General features: G+C 38.2%; 3 protein-coding genes across 4 annotated transcripts; 2 read left to right on the top strand and 1 right to left on the bottom strand.

Moving 5' to 3' along the window:
* The first annotated feature begins 3,575 nt into the window (after positions 1-3,575).
* On the top strand, positions 3,576-4,975 carry LOC131687906 (uncharacterized). Its single transcript, XM_058972000.1, has 5 exons — positions 3,576-3,938; positions 4,192-4,291; positions 4,351-4,680; positions 4,768-4,872; positions 4,955-4,975. Exons 1-5 carry the CDS (start codon positions 3,895-3,897, stop codon positions 4,973-4,975), a joined length of 600 nt encoding a protein of 199 aa, XP_058827983.1. The 5' UTR covers positions 3,576-3,894.
* Positions 4,976-6,391: 1,416 nt separating this feature from the next.
* On the top strand, positions 6,392-7,771 carry LOC131690031 (corepressor interacting with RBPJ 1). Its single transcript, XM_058975477.1, has 3 exons — positions 6,392-6,568; positions 6,654-6,937; positions 6,999-7,771. The coding sequence occupies exons 1-3, from the start codon at positions 6,497-6,499 to the stop codon at positions 7,618-7,620; spliced, it is 978 nt and encodes a 325-aa protein (XP_058831460.1). The 5' UTR covers positions 6,392-6,496; the 3' UTR covers positions 7,621-7,771.
* Positions 7,638-9,892, bottom strand: LOC131690030 (COP9 signalosome complex subunit 1b). 2 transcript variants are annotated; one of them, XM_058975475.1, is made up of 4 exons: positions 9,734-9,892; positions 9,286-9,600; positions 8,192-9,223; positions 7,638-7,963 (listed from the first exon to the last, which is right to left on the bottom strand). In XM_058975475.1, the coding sequence occupies exons 1-4, from the start codon at positions 9,755-9,757 to the stop codon at positions 7,883-7,885; spliced, it is 1,452 nt and encodes a 483-aa protein (XP_058831458.1). In that variant the 5' UTR covers positions 9,758-9,892; the 3' UTR covers positions 7,638-7,882. The 2 variants fall into 2 exon arrangements, with proteins under 2 accessions (XP_058831458.1, XP_058831459.1); XM_058975476.1 differs by having other exon boundaries at positions 9,780-9,866.
* Positions 9,893-12,956: the final 3,064 nt, after the last annotated feature.

Raw genomic sequence — 12,956 nt, forward strand, 5'->3', positions numbered from 1 at the left:
ACTAAGAAAATTAGTAAATTCGCCACAGATTTGCGAAAAGATGTATCTCTTCCCGAGACAAAAATCAAAAAGTTCTTACAGGTTATCTCGAATCTTATAGAAGATTACGAGTGTTACATGTTGAATCTATTCAGAGAATTTTTGAAATCGAAGTCGATCCCATTAAACGATACCGACGCTTTGAAATTTATAAACGACGCATCTTTGGATGGAATTTTTGCAGACGTAGCTTCTCCAAAAGACAACCTAGCATATTTGTCTGGAGTTGCGGGTAGTGCTGTGCCAAACCCTAGGGAAGAAGTCTTGGGAAGAACTAGAATCACTAAAACTGTCCCTGCGATTACCAAACTAGGCAAAAGAAAAAGTGTACAAATAGTGAAAGATGTTGCTCACTATATTCCACTAACCAGCATTTTAGCACTGGTTATGAAGAATCCCGGAGCTCGCAAGATGATAGCAGAAGAAGCAGTGAATGACGATATCTTGTGCGGTTTCAAAGATGGTCAACGTTTCAAAACACACCCGTTCCTGACACGGTTTCCCGATGCATTACGACTCTCGCTTCATCTGGACGATGTCGAATATCTGAACCCTTTGGGATCACGCAAATCAAAAAAAAAAACTTACCAATTTCAGTGTTAAAATTGAGAATCTCCACCCCGCAATTAATTCATCCTCCAACAGGATATATCTAACGCTTACAGTTCGCTCAAGAGATGTAAAAAAATATGGCTACAATAACGTTATGAAACCGCTGATTCAAGATTTGCGTGAGCTTGAATCAGATGAAGGTGTTGTAGTACAATATGGGAGTGAAAAGTTTACGATGAGGGCAGTTCTAGTGCATGTTTTGGGGGACACGCTGGCAATTCATGAAATTTTCGAGTTAATGGGGCCCCAATCAAGTCTATTCTGTAGAATGTGCTATGCGACGCGTACTGCACTTCATTGTGGAAACATTGGTGATACCTTCCCTCATCGCACTGAAGAAAGCATACAAGGTGATTTAAATGCTCTTCAAAGCGGAACTAAAACACCTTCACAATGCGGAATCATTCGAAAATCAGCACTGAATGAAGTTAAATATTTCAACATAGCGGAAAATAACACGTTTGATCCAATGCATGATCTTTTGGAAGGCGTCGTCATGGTCGTAATCAAATGTGTTTTGAACGAAGCTGTAAATATCCATAAAGTGATAACGATTAGTCAAGTCAACCAAATTATACAGCATTACGAATACGGTATAACTGAATCGGCTGATAAACCTACCGCTAATTTTACTTGCGAGAAGTTAAAAGCACGTGGACATGCTATTCCTCAGTCAGCTTCGCAATGTTGGCTTCTCCTTCGAGCATTCCCTTTTATGTTCAACCAGATTCTCGGATTTAATTCAAATTTATCATCATTGCTTAAAGCTCTCATGAAAATAACTTATTATAGTTTCTCCAATAAGCTAACATTGAATCAGATTAACGATCTGAAAAACGAAATCGAATGTTTTTACAAGTTGTTCAAATCCTGCTTCCCTGCCATCAACCCTACCAATAAATTCCATCACATCTCTCATTATCCCTACATAATTCGTCAGGATGGGCCAGTTGTTAATCATAGTTGCTTACGCTTCGAAGCGAAATTCAAGGAGTCTAAATCCCAAGCGAAGACATGCAACAATTTCATCAATTTAACAAACAGCTTTGCTAAGCGCCTGAATCTAGCACAGATAACCACTATTCTTGACCATTCATACGAAATTGGTACGGTAGATATCGTTTCGTCAAAGCACATACACAAAAAATCTCTAAGTAATTTACTCCTGATCCGGGATCTACCAGATTCAATCAAATATATAAACCATATGAAAATAAATAACACAAGCTTTCGGCCGGGACTGATAGCGAAATACCAAGTATGCAACGAAATGTCCTATGGTTTGATAATAGATATATTGCAATCGGATAATCAAATTGTTTGCCTAATACAGCATCTCGAATGCGAATATTGTTTACAATACAACAGTTACAAACTCAAAACTGACAGTCAAGTTATTCGCATATCACACAAGAACTTGCAAACGAAAAAAACATACAACTTATGGAGTATATACGGAGATTCAGAAGAAAACTACTATATAAGTTTGAAATATGTAGATAGTTAGTAGGGAAATAAACTTGGAAATAAATTTATAATAAAATAAACAACAATCAAGAAGGTAGTGCAAACAACTTGAGATGTCACTTTAAACCTTTATATATACTTATTCGCTCTTTTCAGCCCAAAAAATAAACGATCAGAACCTAGTTCTGCTCAACGATGCCGACCTAGTTGAAATGGGGATAATCGAAAAAGGATCCCGTCTAACAATTCTTAACATAATAAAAAACTATAGTTCTGAAGCTAATCCGACCAAAGATAAAATTGATGAGACTTCCACTAATGTTCAAAATTTGGTAAACTTTCTACTATAATTACTGTAAGCGCTTGTCGTACTATACATATTTAACGTTTTCAGATTAACCGTTCGACATTCGAAGATGACGCAAAATTCCGAATGAAAATTTTGTATCCAATTTTGGATCAAGGGATCGTACCAGATAAGGACGGTTTAAATCATCTTACACGAGTCGCATGCAAGCAAATGGAGACTCAAATAATGGACGGTCAAAGGCAAGTAGAAAGTTTTATTTGTTACTCTACTAGTGCATCAAACTATGAACACTCCTTAAAGTGTGATAGAATGAATTGTTTACATTGAACCGCACGAGTCTCTCCGCTAGAGCAACCTTGCGGCGAAATGCGCAATGCCTATACATATTTATAGGGCTTACGGCCAATTTCTTTATCCTCGCTTAAATTTTAAACCGGGTTCACCAGTACGTTTAAACCTGGTTAAGACGTTAAGCGAGAATGAAGAAATCGGCCCTTAGTAGTCCTTCGAGCAAATATGCAGGTGATCTAACACTGTCTATGAGCAGAGAAAAGCAATGCCTTTCGTTGTGAAGCTTCTATTTCAAAAAACATCGTAGTCAATCAGTATCATGCATTATTACTTCATTGAGCCTATGAAGTATGCATAGTAATGAAGCACGGCCAAACAACTTCACTTCTGATTATAAATATAAAGAAATGTATGAAACACAGTACAAACTGCTAGAGGAAACCACATAGTTATCAGTTCTTCGCATCCTGATTTCAATATTGACCATTCTTTTCACATCTTCAATCTGGTTCGATTTATAAACTTCGGCATAAGAACGTACATGCGTCTTTGACGGTGGTACTTAGAAAGCGTAATTCGTCATGTTCCGGCACAAAATTATAAAGACGACCGACGACGACGAATTATAATAACTTAAACATTTAAACCAACAGAATTTAAAGGTATACAATTTCTGTTTATAGCGAGCGTGTTTATTTGTTTACATATACAGTTCAATCGTAAATCGACCAAAGGGTCTAACTAAGCCGCAATGTCGTTGAATCGAGCAACAGCGATGCCAGATTTACAGACTGTGGACAGATTTGCTGCACTGAGAAACAAAAATATGCAGAATTAGCATACTTTCATTCCCGTCTCTTTTGCTGTAATTCTCGACGAACATATGATTACGGCCTAAAAGCCAACCGTCAAAATCCACTTTGAATGGAAATTCCAGACAAACCGTTACTAGTCGAACACAGCTCACAACAGTTTATGAAAGAGAAAACTTTTCTCTTTCGTTTACTACCAACATCTGTGATTGGCGTGTAACGGTTTGTCCGGAATTTCCATTCAAAGTGGATTTTGACAGTTGGCTTTTAGGCCGTAATCATATGTTTGTCGAGAATTTTCATGCATTTTCTAGCATATACTTCTAGTAAATATTCAATGAGTGGATAGACCGAATACGTCCAATGCACAAAATTTGCAGCAGAAGAAATGAGAGGCAGATCAAAAAGTATGATATCGGTGATTAAAAAAAAGTTCTGCGTATGCCTGGTCCAGACATTTACAGACTTTTAAAACAGTAATAAACTGACCGATTTTCTTCAGAAAATAGTAGATGTGTCCCAGCATGCAAAGAATTACGAATCAAATACCGTTCATACTTTTACCATTTAGATTTTTTTTAAGAAATTTAGAACTTAATCTTTCACGGAATCTTTTTGGTCTTTTTCGGATTAACGAACCAATGATCTCTAAATGCGCAGGTATCCTTCTGTTGATCAACAGCATGCGGCAGCTGTTCAAATCGTAAAATTATTTCCACAACTTAGTAATACGCGAGTCACACCAACTGCTCCTGATGAGGTTTGTTATTCTATGCTTATTTAATTTCTCTAATATAATTATAATTATTTTCATGCTAGTCATTTTTCTTTTGGCGCAACGGAGGCAAGGAAAAGGGTGCTCATACTGGCATGATATTTCATCGCATCCGGAATGTCATCAAACAGCTACCTGCAGAAAAACATAAATATAATCGAGGAACTATGCCTGTAGAAGAGTCCGTTTCAACTGAACTTGTAGCGCGGGCTCAATTGCTCCGAGTAATGCTTGCATCGGCATCAGTAGCAGAACATATTTGTGATGAAATGGACCGATGCTTTCCAGTCCTCAAACTGTTATTAAAAGAAAAGAAACCCGTTAATGATATCTTGGATATGTTTCCACACCTGTGTTCATATGAAGGATTGGTGGTAACATGTTTATTTTTTATTATTTACTATTTCACTTTATGGTATTCACGGAACATATGAATATTTATATCATATCACTTTTTCTAGATTCGTCAAATGTTTGAGAGATTGTATCCTAACAGAACAGAAGGTCTCAAAATCGAGGATGTCTTCTCTCGGTGTCTATCTTATTCACCGTCCAGATTCTCTAGAGTAGAAGATGGTGAGATATATTTTTTTTTAATTTAGCCCAAAGGTTTGTCATAAAATTTTAAATTTGTAAAACTATTCACAGATCACATTCGAGGATGCTTGAGAATAATTTCTCATATGCCAATTCGCGGACAAAAAAGAACGCTGGTAGGCTGTCCAACTGTAGGCGAAGAACATTCGGCTTCAATTTTAATTCGTTGGATTGGGGTAAATGCAATATAATATACATAAGGTTAGATGTAATGATTTTATATCATCATTAGGAGTGCTTAGATACATACGTGGCATCCCCCGCAACTGATTCTAAACTACACATGGTGTGCGTAGCAAGCCCGATGAAAAGAGGAAATTATGCCGTCATTTGTGAGAAAAAAGTTATATTCGAGACTAACAATTCTATTCATGCAGTGGAAATTTTATTCAAATGCCACGCAGTTCTCGGAGTGGAGGTGCCACCTAATTTTAGAATGTTTTGGGACTTTCTGGCATGTGCCATATATAATATAATTCCGCACAGTCAGAGGACAACTGTGAATAGACTCGTCCAAACTTTTATTGAAGTTTCCCGCGCACGTATTGACAACAAATAAAAGGACAACTTTTTTATACAATACTTACTAAAAACCATAAAATTTAATAAACAGAAGTTTCTTTAATTATTATTGTAAAAATATTCCATAAGAAAAGAAAGACTGCATTGTGTTGTATCCAAAACAAAATTTTGACGGCCAATTTCTTCACTGGATGTAAATCGGTTTAGTTCCAGTTCAAATGCAACTATCGATCATGAACCAATTTAAATAGGAATCGGTTGTTGCATTTCTTCTTACAGAAACCATTCAGAATTGCAAGTCATAATCCGGATGTTTCTCAGTAAAGTTCAGTCAGAAATGAGCCGGAATTCCGGCTGGCTCCAGTCAGTATTCCGGCTCCAGTGACACAACCTATTCTAACTAGAATCGGTTGTGTCACTGGAGCCGGAATACTGACTGGAAACAGCTGGAATTCCGGCTCATTTCCGGCTGAACTTTACTGGGTTTTAATGAAATATTGCACTCATAAATTGGGTAATATTCTACCCAAAAACTGAGGAATTACAACTGGCTTTGTTGTCTACTCAAAAATTGGGTAAGCTTCTGCTCATAATATGAGTAAAAATCGATCAGTTTTTGGTTTTGTTGAAGTTCTACTGAACCCAAAATTTGAGTAATGTTCAACTCAAAGTCTGCGTAATAATTACTTAATTTTTGGTTTTGTTAAATTTGTACTGAACTCAAAATTTGAGCAATGTTGAACTCAAAATCTGAGTACTAGTGAAGCACTTTTGGGTTTAGTGTAGATAATATTGTACTCAAAAACCGAGTAATAATTACTCAGTTTTTGGTTCAGGCTGGCTTACTCAAATTTGAGTAACTCCGGAATTACTCAATTTAAGAGTTGTTCCACTTTATCTGGAAATGGGTGAGATTAAACTCATTTTTGAGTAACTTTTTACGAGCGTGCGAACCATTTTTTAAACGTCAGTGTTTAGGTGTTTATTACAGAAAGTTTGTTTCCTGAAAAAAATTAAAGCAAATTTGAATTTTTCAGCTATCAACTTCATTTGTAGAAGGCACTCAGTACAATGGGTAAAGGTTTTAATAATTACATGTGCAAAAAGTTTTTTCATCCTGCGTCCAGGGATAACCTGAAACGAGTAAGTTGATTCAATTTCGGTTTACTATGGACTTTGTTTACTGTTCCCAAAAGCTCCTTCATGCTCTATTTCTGTGCCCTTCCAGGTATGGATGGCTGAACAGCAGGCGGATGCGTACAAAAAAAAGCAGGAAGAACTTCGCAACCAGTATGAAAAGGAACAGGAATTGCACGATAACAAAGCAATGCTCAGCAAGGAAAGTAAAGACAAGCTGAGTGTTAACTTCATGTACGAACTACCTCCTGGAATGAAAAAGGAACCGGAAAAGGAAACGACTGAGGAAGCAGAGTACAAATTTGAATGGCAGCGAAAATACAATGCTCCGCGTGAAAGCTACTGCAAGGGTGATACCGAGATTCGAGATCAGCCGTGAGTATCCTCTACTTTTTTTGATATATGTTTGACTGACCTTGAAACACACATATTTCAGATTTGGTATTCAAGTACGCAACGTTCGCTGCATAAAATGTCATAAATGGGGTCACATCAATACCGACAAAGAGTGCACAATGTACAGTCTCTCGATGAGTGAGGCCAAAAAGATTCATTCCGAAGCGGAAGCTAACCAGATCCTTTCCAAAAATGACCTCGAGCAAGGCCTTCGCGAGGACGGTCTTGCCATGAAGAGAAGTGCCAAAGAACTGGCAACCTCTCATCAACTCATCGACGAACCTGGACTAGACAAGATTCAAACGGAGACAGATTTTCTTAGGTCATTAACCACTAAACAAAAGAAAAAGCTGTTGAAAAAGCTAGAAAAAATAGAAAAGCGCCATAAAACCGAAAAGAAGCATAGGAAGAAAAAACGTTCTTCAAGTAGTTCCTCAGACTGCTCTTCCGAAGATGAAGTTGAAAAGCGCTCAAGAAAAAAATCAAAGAAAAATTACCGTAAAAACTACTCGTATTCCTCTGAATCTGATGACGATCGGCGAAAGTTGAACAATGGAAAAATTAGAAAGCGCTCTCGTTCGCCACATGTCAATCGTTATTACAGTAATAGTTCTAAAAGAGATCGCTCTAGAAGCCCCAAACCTGACAGAAAAAGACATTAACTCATAAAACAACTATATCTTGCTTGTCATTTTTGGAATATCAGTTTAATATATCCACCAAACAATAACATGATAAAAATTAACTACTAAACCTGTGTATCAGAAATTTTATTCGGTAAAACATCAATTACTGTAGTGAATTTCGTTTTAATTTCGCTTTTTAAATTGGAAAGGCCTTCGGGCTGCTCTTTCCACATTCACATTCCTGTTATTTAGTTTTTCTCTTGAATCGTGCGAAGAACTCGTCCTCGTTCAAATTTAATCAATTGCGCACCAAAGTGGATGAGGAAGATCCAGTGGCTGGAAGAATTTCCGTTGAATGATTGCTCTCGCGAGGTTGGTTCTAGAAAAGGTAAATGTAAATTAAGCGAAAATAAGACTTGGCTAAAGCTAATGAAACAAACAAAATAAAACACTCCTCGAAGTCCGACAAGTCTCCTAATTTTTACACTTTTCTCTCGACGTGCTACATTACTTATCTTTCGACCTACAAAAATCTTTCCTATTGCTAATTAAGTAATACTTGTCGACACAAATAAGAAAATAACCAAACACCGAAAGGTCATCTTACCTTAACGTGAATATGATGTCTAACCATAGCTGCCCTCAAAATCAACATTCGCGAACGACGCTGGAACTCCTTACCGACAATGATAGCCTTCTCGAACGTAGCGCTTCTGTGGTCAGCATCCTTGGCGTACAGAATTTTGTTATGCGAATCGATTCGAGCCTGAATCTGACCATCAAGTATTAACTGCATAAGTTCATTTTCAAGTGCCCCCACCGACCGATTGAAGGCAGTTGCCATTTTGCGCATGTCGGCCGACATGTACGGACTAAAGTACTGCACCAGCGCACGATTGCGTATCTGTGTATACAATGCATTAACATGCGGAGCAATGTACATATCCAAAAGAAGATTATCCTTTATCTCATCTAACAGTTTAAGACAAGAGGCGTACTTAGATTCGTAGAATTTGAATATGATATCACGAAGTTGAGGTTCCAACTCAAGAAATAGCTTAAAAGAACTGCTAGATATAACATTCTTCAACTCCTGCCTATCGAATGTGGCCAACGCGCAAAGTCCACCATACATTGCCACATTATTAGTGGAAATCATTTCGGGAAAATCACATAAATCAAAATTTGCTTGCAAAAGGTGTTTGGCGGCAGATTTGTACTTGCGTGTTGCTAATTCAGCTAGACCAGCTGCGCATTTCAAGCGTGTAACCACAGCTTGGTTGGGATCTTTCTCCTTGGACGTTTCTGCAATCTCTGTAGTTCCTTCGGCCTTTGAAACATAACTCAAAACGTGAGACCAATTCTGCAGATAGATAGATACTTTGATAACATTTAGGCACATATTTACAACGTGCTTTCCGCTGGTGCAATAATCCCGGGCCCGAGAGTAGCATTTGAGAGCGTTGGACAAATCACCGCAGTTTAAATAATGATCGCCAAGGTCATCGTGGCCGCGACGAATACTTTCCTTAATAGAGTTTGCTTTATAGTTCTTCAAATCGCAGTCTAGCTTTTCCAACTTAAGAGCCGATTTTTTGCTTTTGGTCTCCACCCACGCCGCATCAAAGCTTGGGACATCCTTCAACAATAATAATACGTATGAACACTGTTTAAATGGGGTCATTAGGGTTAGTTGATTACCTGAGAACTCGATTGAACGGCTACATCTGGTAGGGTGTTCCCAGCGGATATATCGGCTAGTTTCTTGTGTAGATGTTGGTACAACGTTACATTGTAGGTCGTTGTCACATAGTTTATGGCCATCTTGAGGGCTTCCAAACGAAGTGTCGGGCAGTGGTCTGCAATATAAATCAGCCGATGCAATTTGGCCAGTCCGATATACTGATTGGCATACACTTCCAAATCGAGAGAGGAATTTTCGACAATATACATGTCCTCTTCATTGTTCTCGTTATCCTCTGGCTGTGCGTCGACCTGCATCGGCTCAACTGCGTTCTGAAACGAAGCAATTTGCTCTGAAAATAACTTTTTCACAGATTACCGAACACAAATTTTTGGCTTGTTATGTATTGAGTTTTTCAAGATAATAGCACCGTCTGGTGAAAATGTTGTCAAGTGTTAAACTAACCGGTATGATCAGTGGAAGAGGCATAGTAAATTAATATTATTCGTACAGTTCCTTAAAAACTTCAGGATCTGCAATACAAGAGTGTTTTTCTTCGATTCCGCTGTTGGCGTAGATGTCAAATTAAACTTATTTTACGAACCACAAATCAACTGTGAACATTCTTTAACAACAGAGATGCCAGATCCCAGTTAAGTTCAGCTGGAAAATAAATCGGAGTGTTGGCTGGTTCAAATTCGAAATCCGGCTCCAGTGACAACCGATTCTATAGTTACCCACTGAGACGTCCAAAAAATTGTTTCAAAATCGTTCAACACGGGTCCAATGATGGACGTTCGTTGAACGGTTATTTGGACGTTGTCCAAATTGGTCCAACGAACGTCCTTCATTGGACGATTTTGAAACCAACCGTTCTTAGAGGGTACCCACTGAGACGTCCAAAAAATTGTTTCAAAATCGTTCAACACGGGTCCAACGATGGACGTTCGTTGAACGGTTATTTGGACGTTGTCCAAATTGGTCCAATGAACGTCCTTCATTGGACGGTTTTGAAACCAACCGTTCTTAGAGGGTACCCTCTAAGAACGGTTGGTTTCAAAATCGCCCAATGAAGGACGTTCATTGGACCAATTTGGACAACGTCCAAATAACCGTTCAACGAACGTCCATCGTTGGACCCGTGTTGAACGATTTTGAAACAATTTTTTGGACGTCTCAGTGGGTACCCTCTAAGAACGGTTGGTTTCAACCAATTTGGACGACGTACAAATTACCGTTCAACAAACGTCCATCGTTGGACCCGTGTTGAACGATTTTGAAACAATTATTTGGACGTCTCAGTGGGTAGAATGGTTAGAATCAGTTGCAGGGATACCAGGTATATTTTTCAAATGTCTTCACATTTCATAAAAAGTCTTCATTTGTCTTCAACGGCCAGGATTATTAATCGATTATTGATTTTGAGCCAGAATTCTGCCAGAAATTAGTCAGACATCCGAACAAATTTGTCTTTAAAATGAAAAACACGTCTTCACAACATTTCAAATATCTTCAAAATGAAGACAAATCTTCAAATCTGGCATCCCTGATCAGTTGTGCCACAAGCCGAAATGCTAACTAGAACCAGCCAAAGTGCCGGCTCATTTCCGACTGAACTTTACTGGGGTGCTAAGAGAAGAGAAGACCGAGGGATTGCCCTTCCTATGATGATTCTCAGGGATAGACCGTTCCAACATCAAATTATGGTCTTGTCAAATTTTGGTCTTGTCAAACTGTAAATGACGCGAAAACCCAAGATGATACCAGATAAGGTATAGGCATACGTAAAGCGAGAGTTGTTTTTACAATTGGCAACATTTACATTGCGTAAATACTGCTTTACTTCCCATAAAAAGAGGTTATCAAAATCGAAATTAATTAAAACAATGTTTTGAATATAGAAACTAGCGCTTTCAGCCTTTATGAGGTTCTCAAGGCATTTCCTACCAATAATATTATTGTACACGCATGCATACACCTTATACAAATTATCTTGAATCTGTTTTGCGTTTGTCAAATCTGCCACTCTTGTTATTCTTATCCTGACACGCTCTTCTTGGGGCAGACCCTCGGAGAAGACAATCGCGTAGCCAATTTAATCCAGTCCTAACCTCAATATTGAACCAGCTTCTGATTGGTTTTTTTGCCAATCATGAGCGTTTATTATATTTATCAACGGGATGGAAAACAGTGCTGCTGAATCTATTCTGGCTACTTTTCATACACATCAACATTTCATGCACATTGAATAAAAGTTCTGAATGACGATATAGTTACGTCTACTGTTAAGAGAGACACGGTAATTGTCTAGTTTAGAGACTTTATGTTTAGAGGTCCATTTGTAATGCGGTTTTTTGCTAAAATGGTGTATTTTAACCTCAATAAACCGAATCGGAGAGCGTAAATGTAAAATTTTTTTTACCAAAGTTTGATAAATTGAAAAAATAAGTTGTGCTTAATAACGCTCATAATGAGGCGTAGACACATTCGTCAACCATTTTGTTATTTTGTATAAATGTGAGGTTATGTTTAATCATATTTGGTTTAAATCGCGAAAAATGACGGACGATCTAAGTGCGTGTAGCGGGTGCCAAGTTAGTGCAGATAAACTATTTGTAATATTGTTTATTTGTTTATATTGAGAAAATGATTTGTTTTGTTAATAAATAAAAGAACACTGACTAATGTTGGTACGCCACATCGATTTTTTACTTACTGTCCGACTTCGCTGCCGCTCAGTCGGCTTTAAACTAGCTATAGCCCATATGTGTGAGTAAATCGGGCAAACGAAAGGATCACAGAAAAGAAAGATTATCAAAGACTCGTCCGACGGATCTTCAGCGGCTTTGCGCCGCTTCGGATCCTTGGCCTCGACTATGCGGCCAAGCCGCATCATACCAGCTCCGCACCATAAGCTCACATGTTATGGCAGTATGGCATTGTTATCAGTGTTAAAAACTTATTTTTTCAGTTTATCAAACTTTGGTAATAAATTTTACATTTCCGCTCTCGGATTCGGTTTATTGAGATTAAAATACACCATTTTAGCAAAAAACCGCATTAAAAATGGACCTCTAAACATAAAATTTCTAAACTAGACAATTACAAGAGACACGAATAAAAATTAAATTAATTTTTTAAATTCAGCTTATGCATTGTCCATTCAAAAAGGGCAAGTTGCTGGCTAACGGGGGGGCTATTTGCCAACTCGGATGCGCTAATTGCCCTTCAACTGGCTGGCAATTAAGGGGCTATTTCAAATGCAACATTTGGGCACAGAGAACAGACATCCATGATAGAACAAAAATATTTAAAAAACGTGTGTAAACATTTTAATTAATATACGAAAAACACTAGCGCCGCCACACCAACCTATCCCAACTATCCGTCAAATCGATTTCGGAACCGGTTCGAAATCCTGGATGGATTCAGCATGGAATCTAGCTCAAAGAAAACAACCGATACCGACTCTATCGGTTGACGCATTTGAGCTGGAATTCATGCTGGAAGTCCGAATCGGTTCCGGACTAGTTTGACTGGGTATAGAAATAACCGCTGTCAATTCTGTCGCACTCAGCCACAAAAAACATGACGACAGTAGCGCACCTGGTTTAGATATCCAAACTACCTTCGAAACCGTTAGAGATTTTACACAAGTTGAATGCTGAAGTTGGACGTCTGTTCTCTG

The sequence above is a fragment of the Topomyia yanbarensis genome, chromosome 3 (assembly GCF_030247195.1).
Source record: "Topomyia yanbarensis strain Yona2022 chromosome 3, ASM3024719v1, whole genome shotgun sequence".
Taxonomy (NCBI): Eukaryota; Metazoa; Arthropoda; class Insecta; order Diptera; family Culicidae; genus Topomyia; species Topomyia yanbarensis.

Excerpts from the sequence above, each read along its gene's own strand:
- LOC131687906 (XM_058972000.1), top strand. The coding sequence starts at position 3,895 with ATGCACAAAATTTGCAGCAGAAGAAATGAGAGGCAGATCAAAAA. Across the intron at positions 4,681-4,767 it reads GTTCATATGAAGGATTGGTG|ATTCGTCAAATGTTTGAGAG; the intron begins GTAACATGTTTA and ends CACTTTTTCTAG. Across the intron at positions 4,873-4,954 it reads CACCGTCCAGATTCTCTAGA|ATCACATTCGAGGATGCTTG; the intron begins GTAGAAGATGGT and ends AACTATTCACAG.
- LOC131690030 (XM_058975475.1), bottom strand. The coding sequence starts at position 9,757 with ATGCCTCTTCCACTGATCATACCG. Across the intron at positions 9,601-9,733 it reads CTCTTCCACTGATCATACCG|AACGCAGTTGAGCCGATGCA; the intron begins GTTAGTTTAACA and ends GCTTCGTTTCAG. Across the intron at positions 7,964-8,191 it reads GACATCATATTCACGTTAAG|AACCAACCTCGCGAGAGCAA; the intron begins GTAAGATGACCT and ends TACCTTTTCTAG.
- LOC131690031 (XM_058975477.1), top strand. The coding sequence starts at position 6,497 with ATGGGTAAAGGTTTTAATAATTACATGTGCAAAAAGTTTTTTCATCCT. Across the intron at positions 6,569-6,653 it reads CCAGGGATAACCTGAAACGA|GTATGGATGGCTGAACAGCA; the intron begins GTAAGTTGATTC and ends GTGCCCTTCCAG. Across the intron at positions 6,938-6,998 it reads ACCGAGATTCGAGATCAGCC|ATTTGGTATTCAAGTACGCA; the intron begins GTGAGTATCCTC and ends CACATATTTCAG.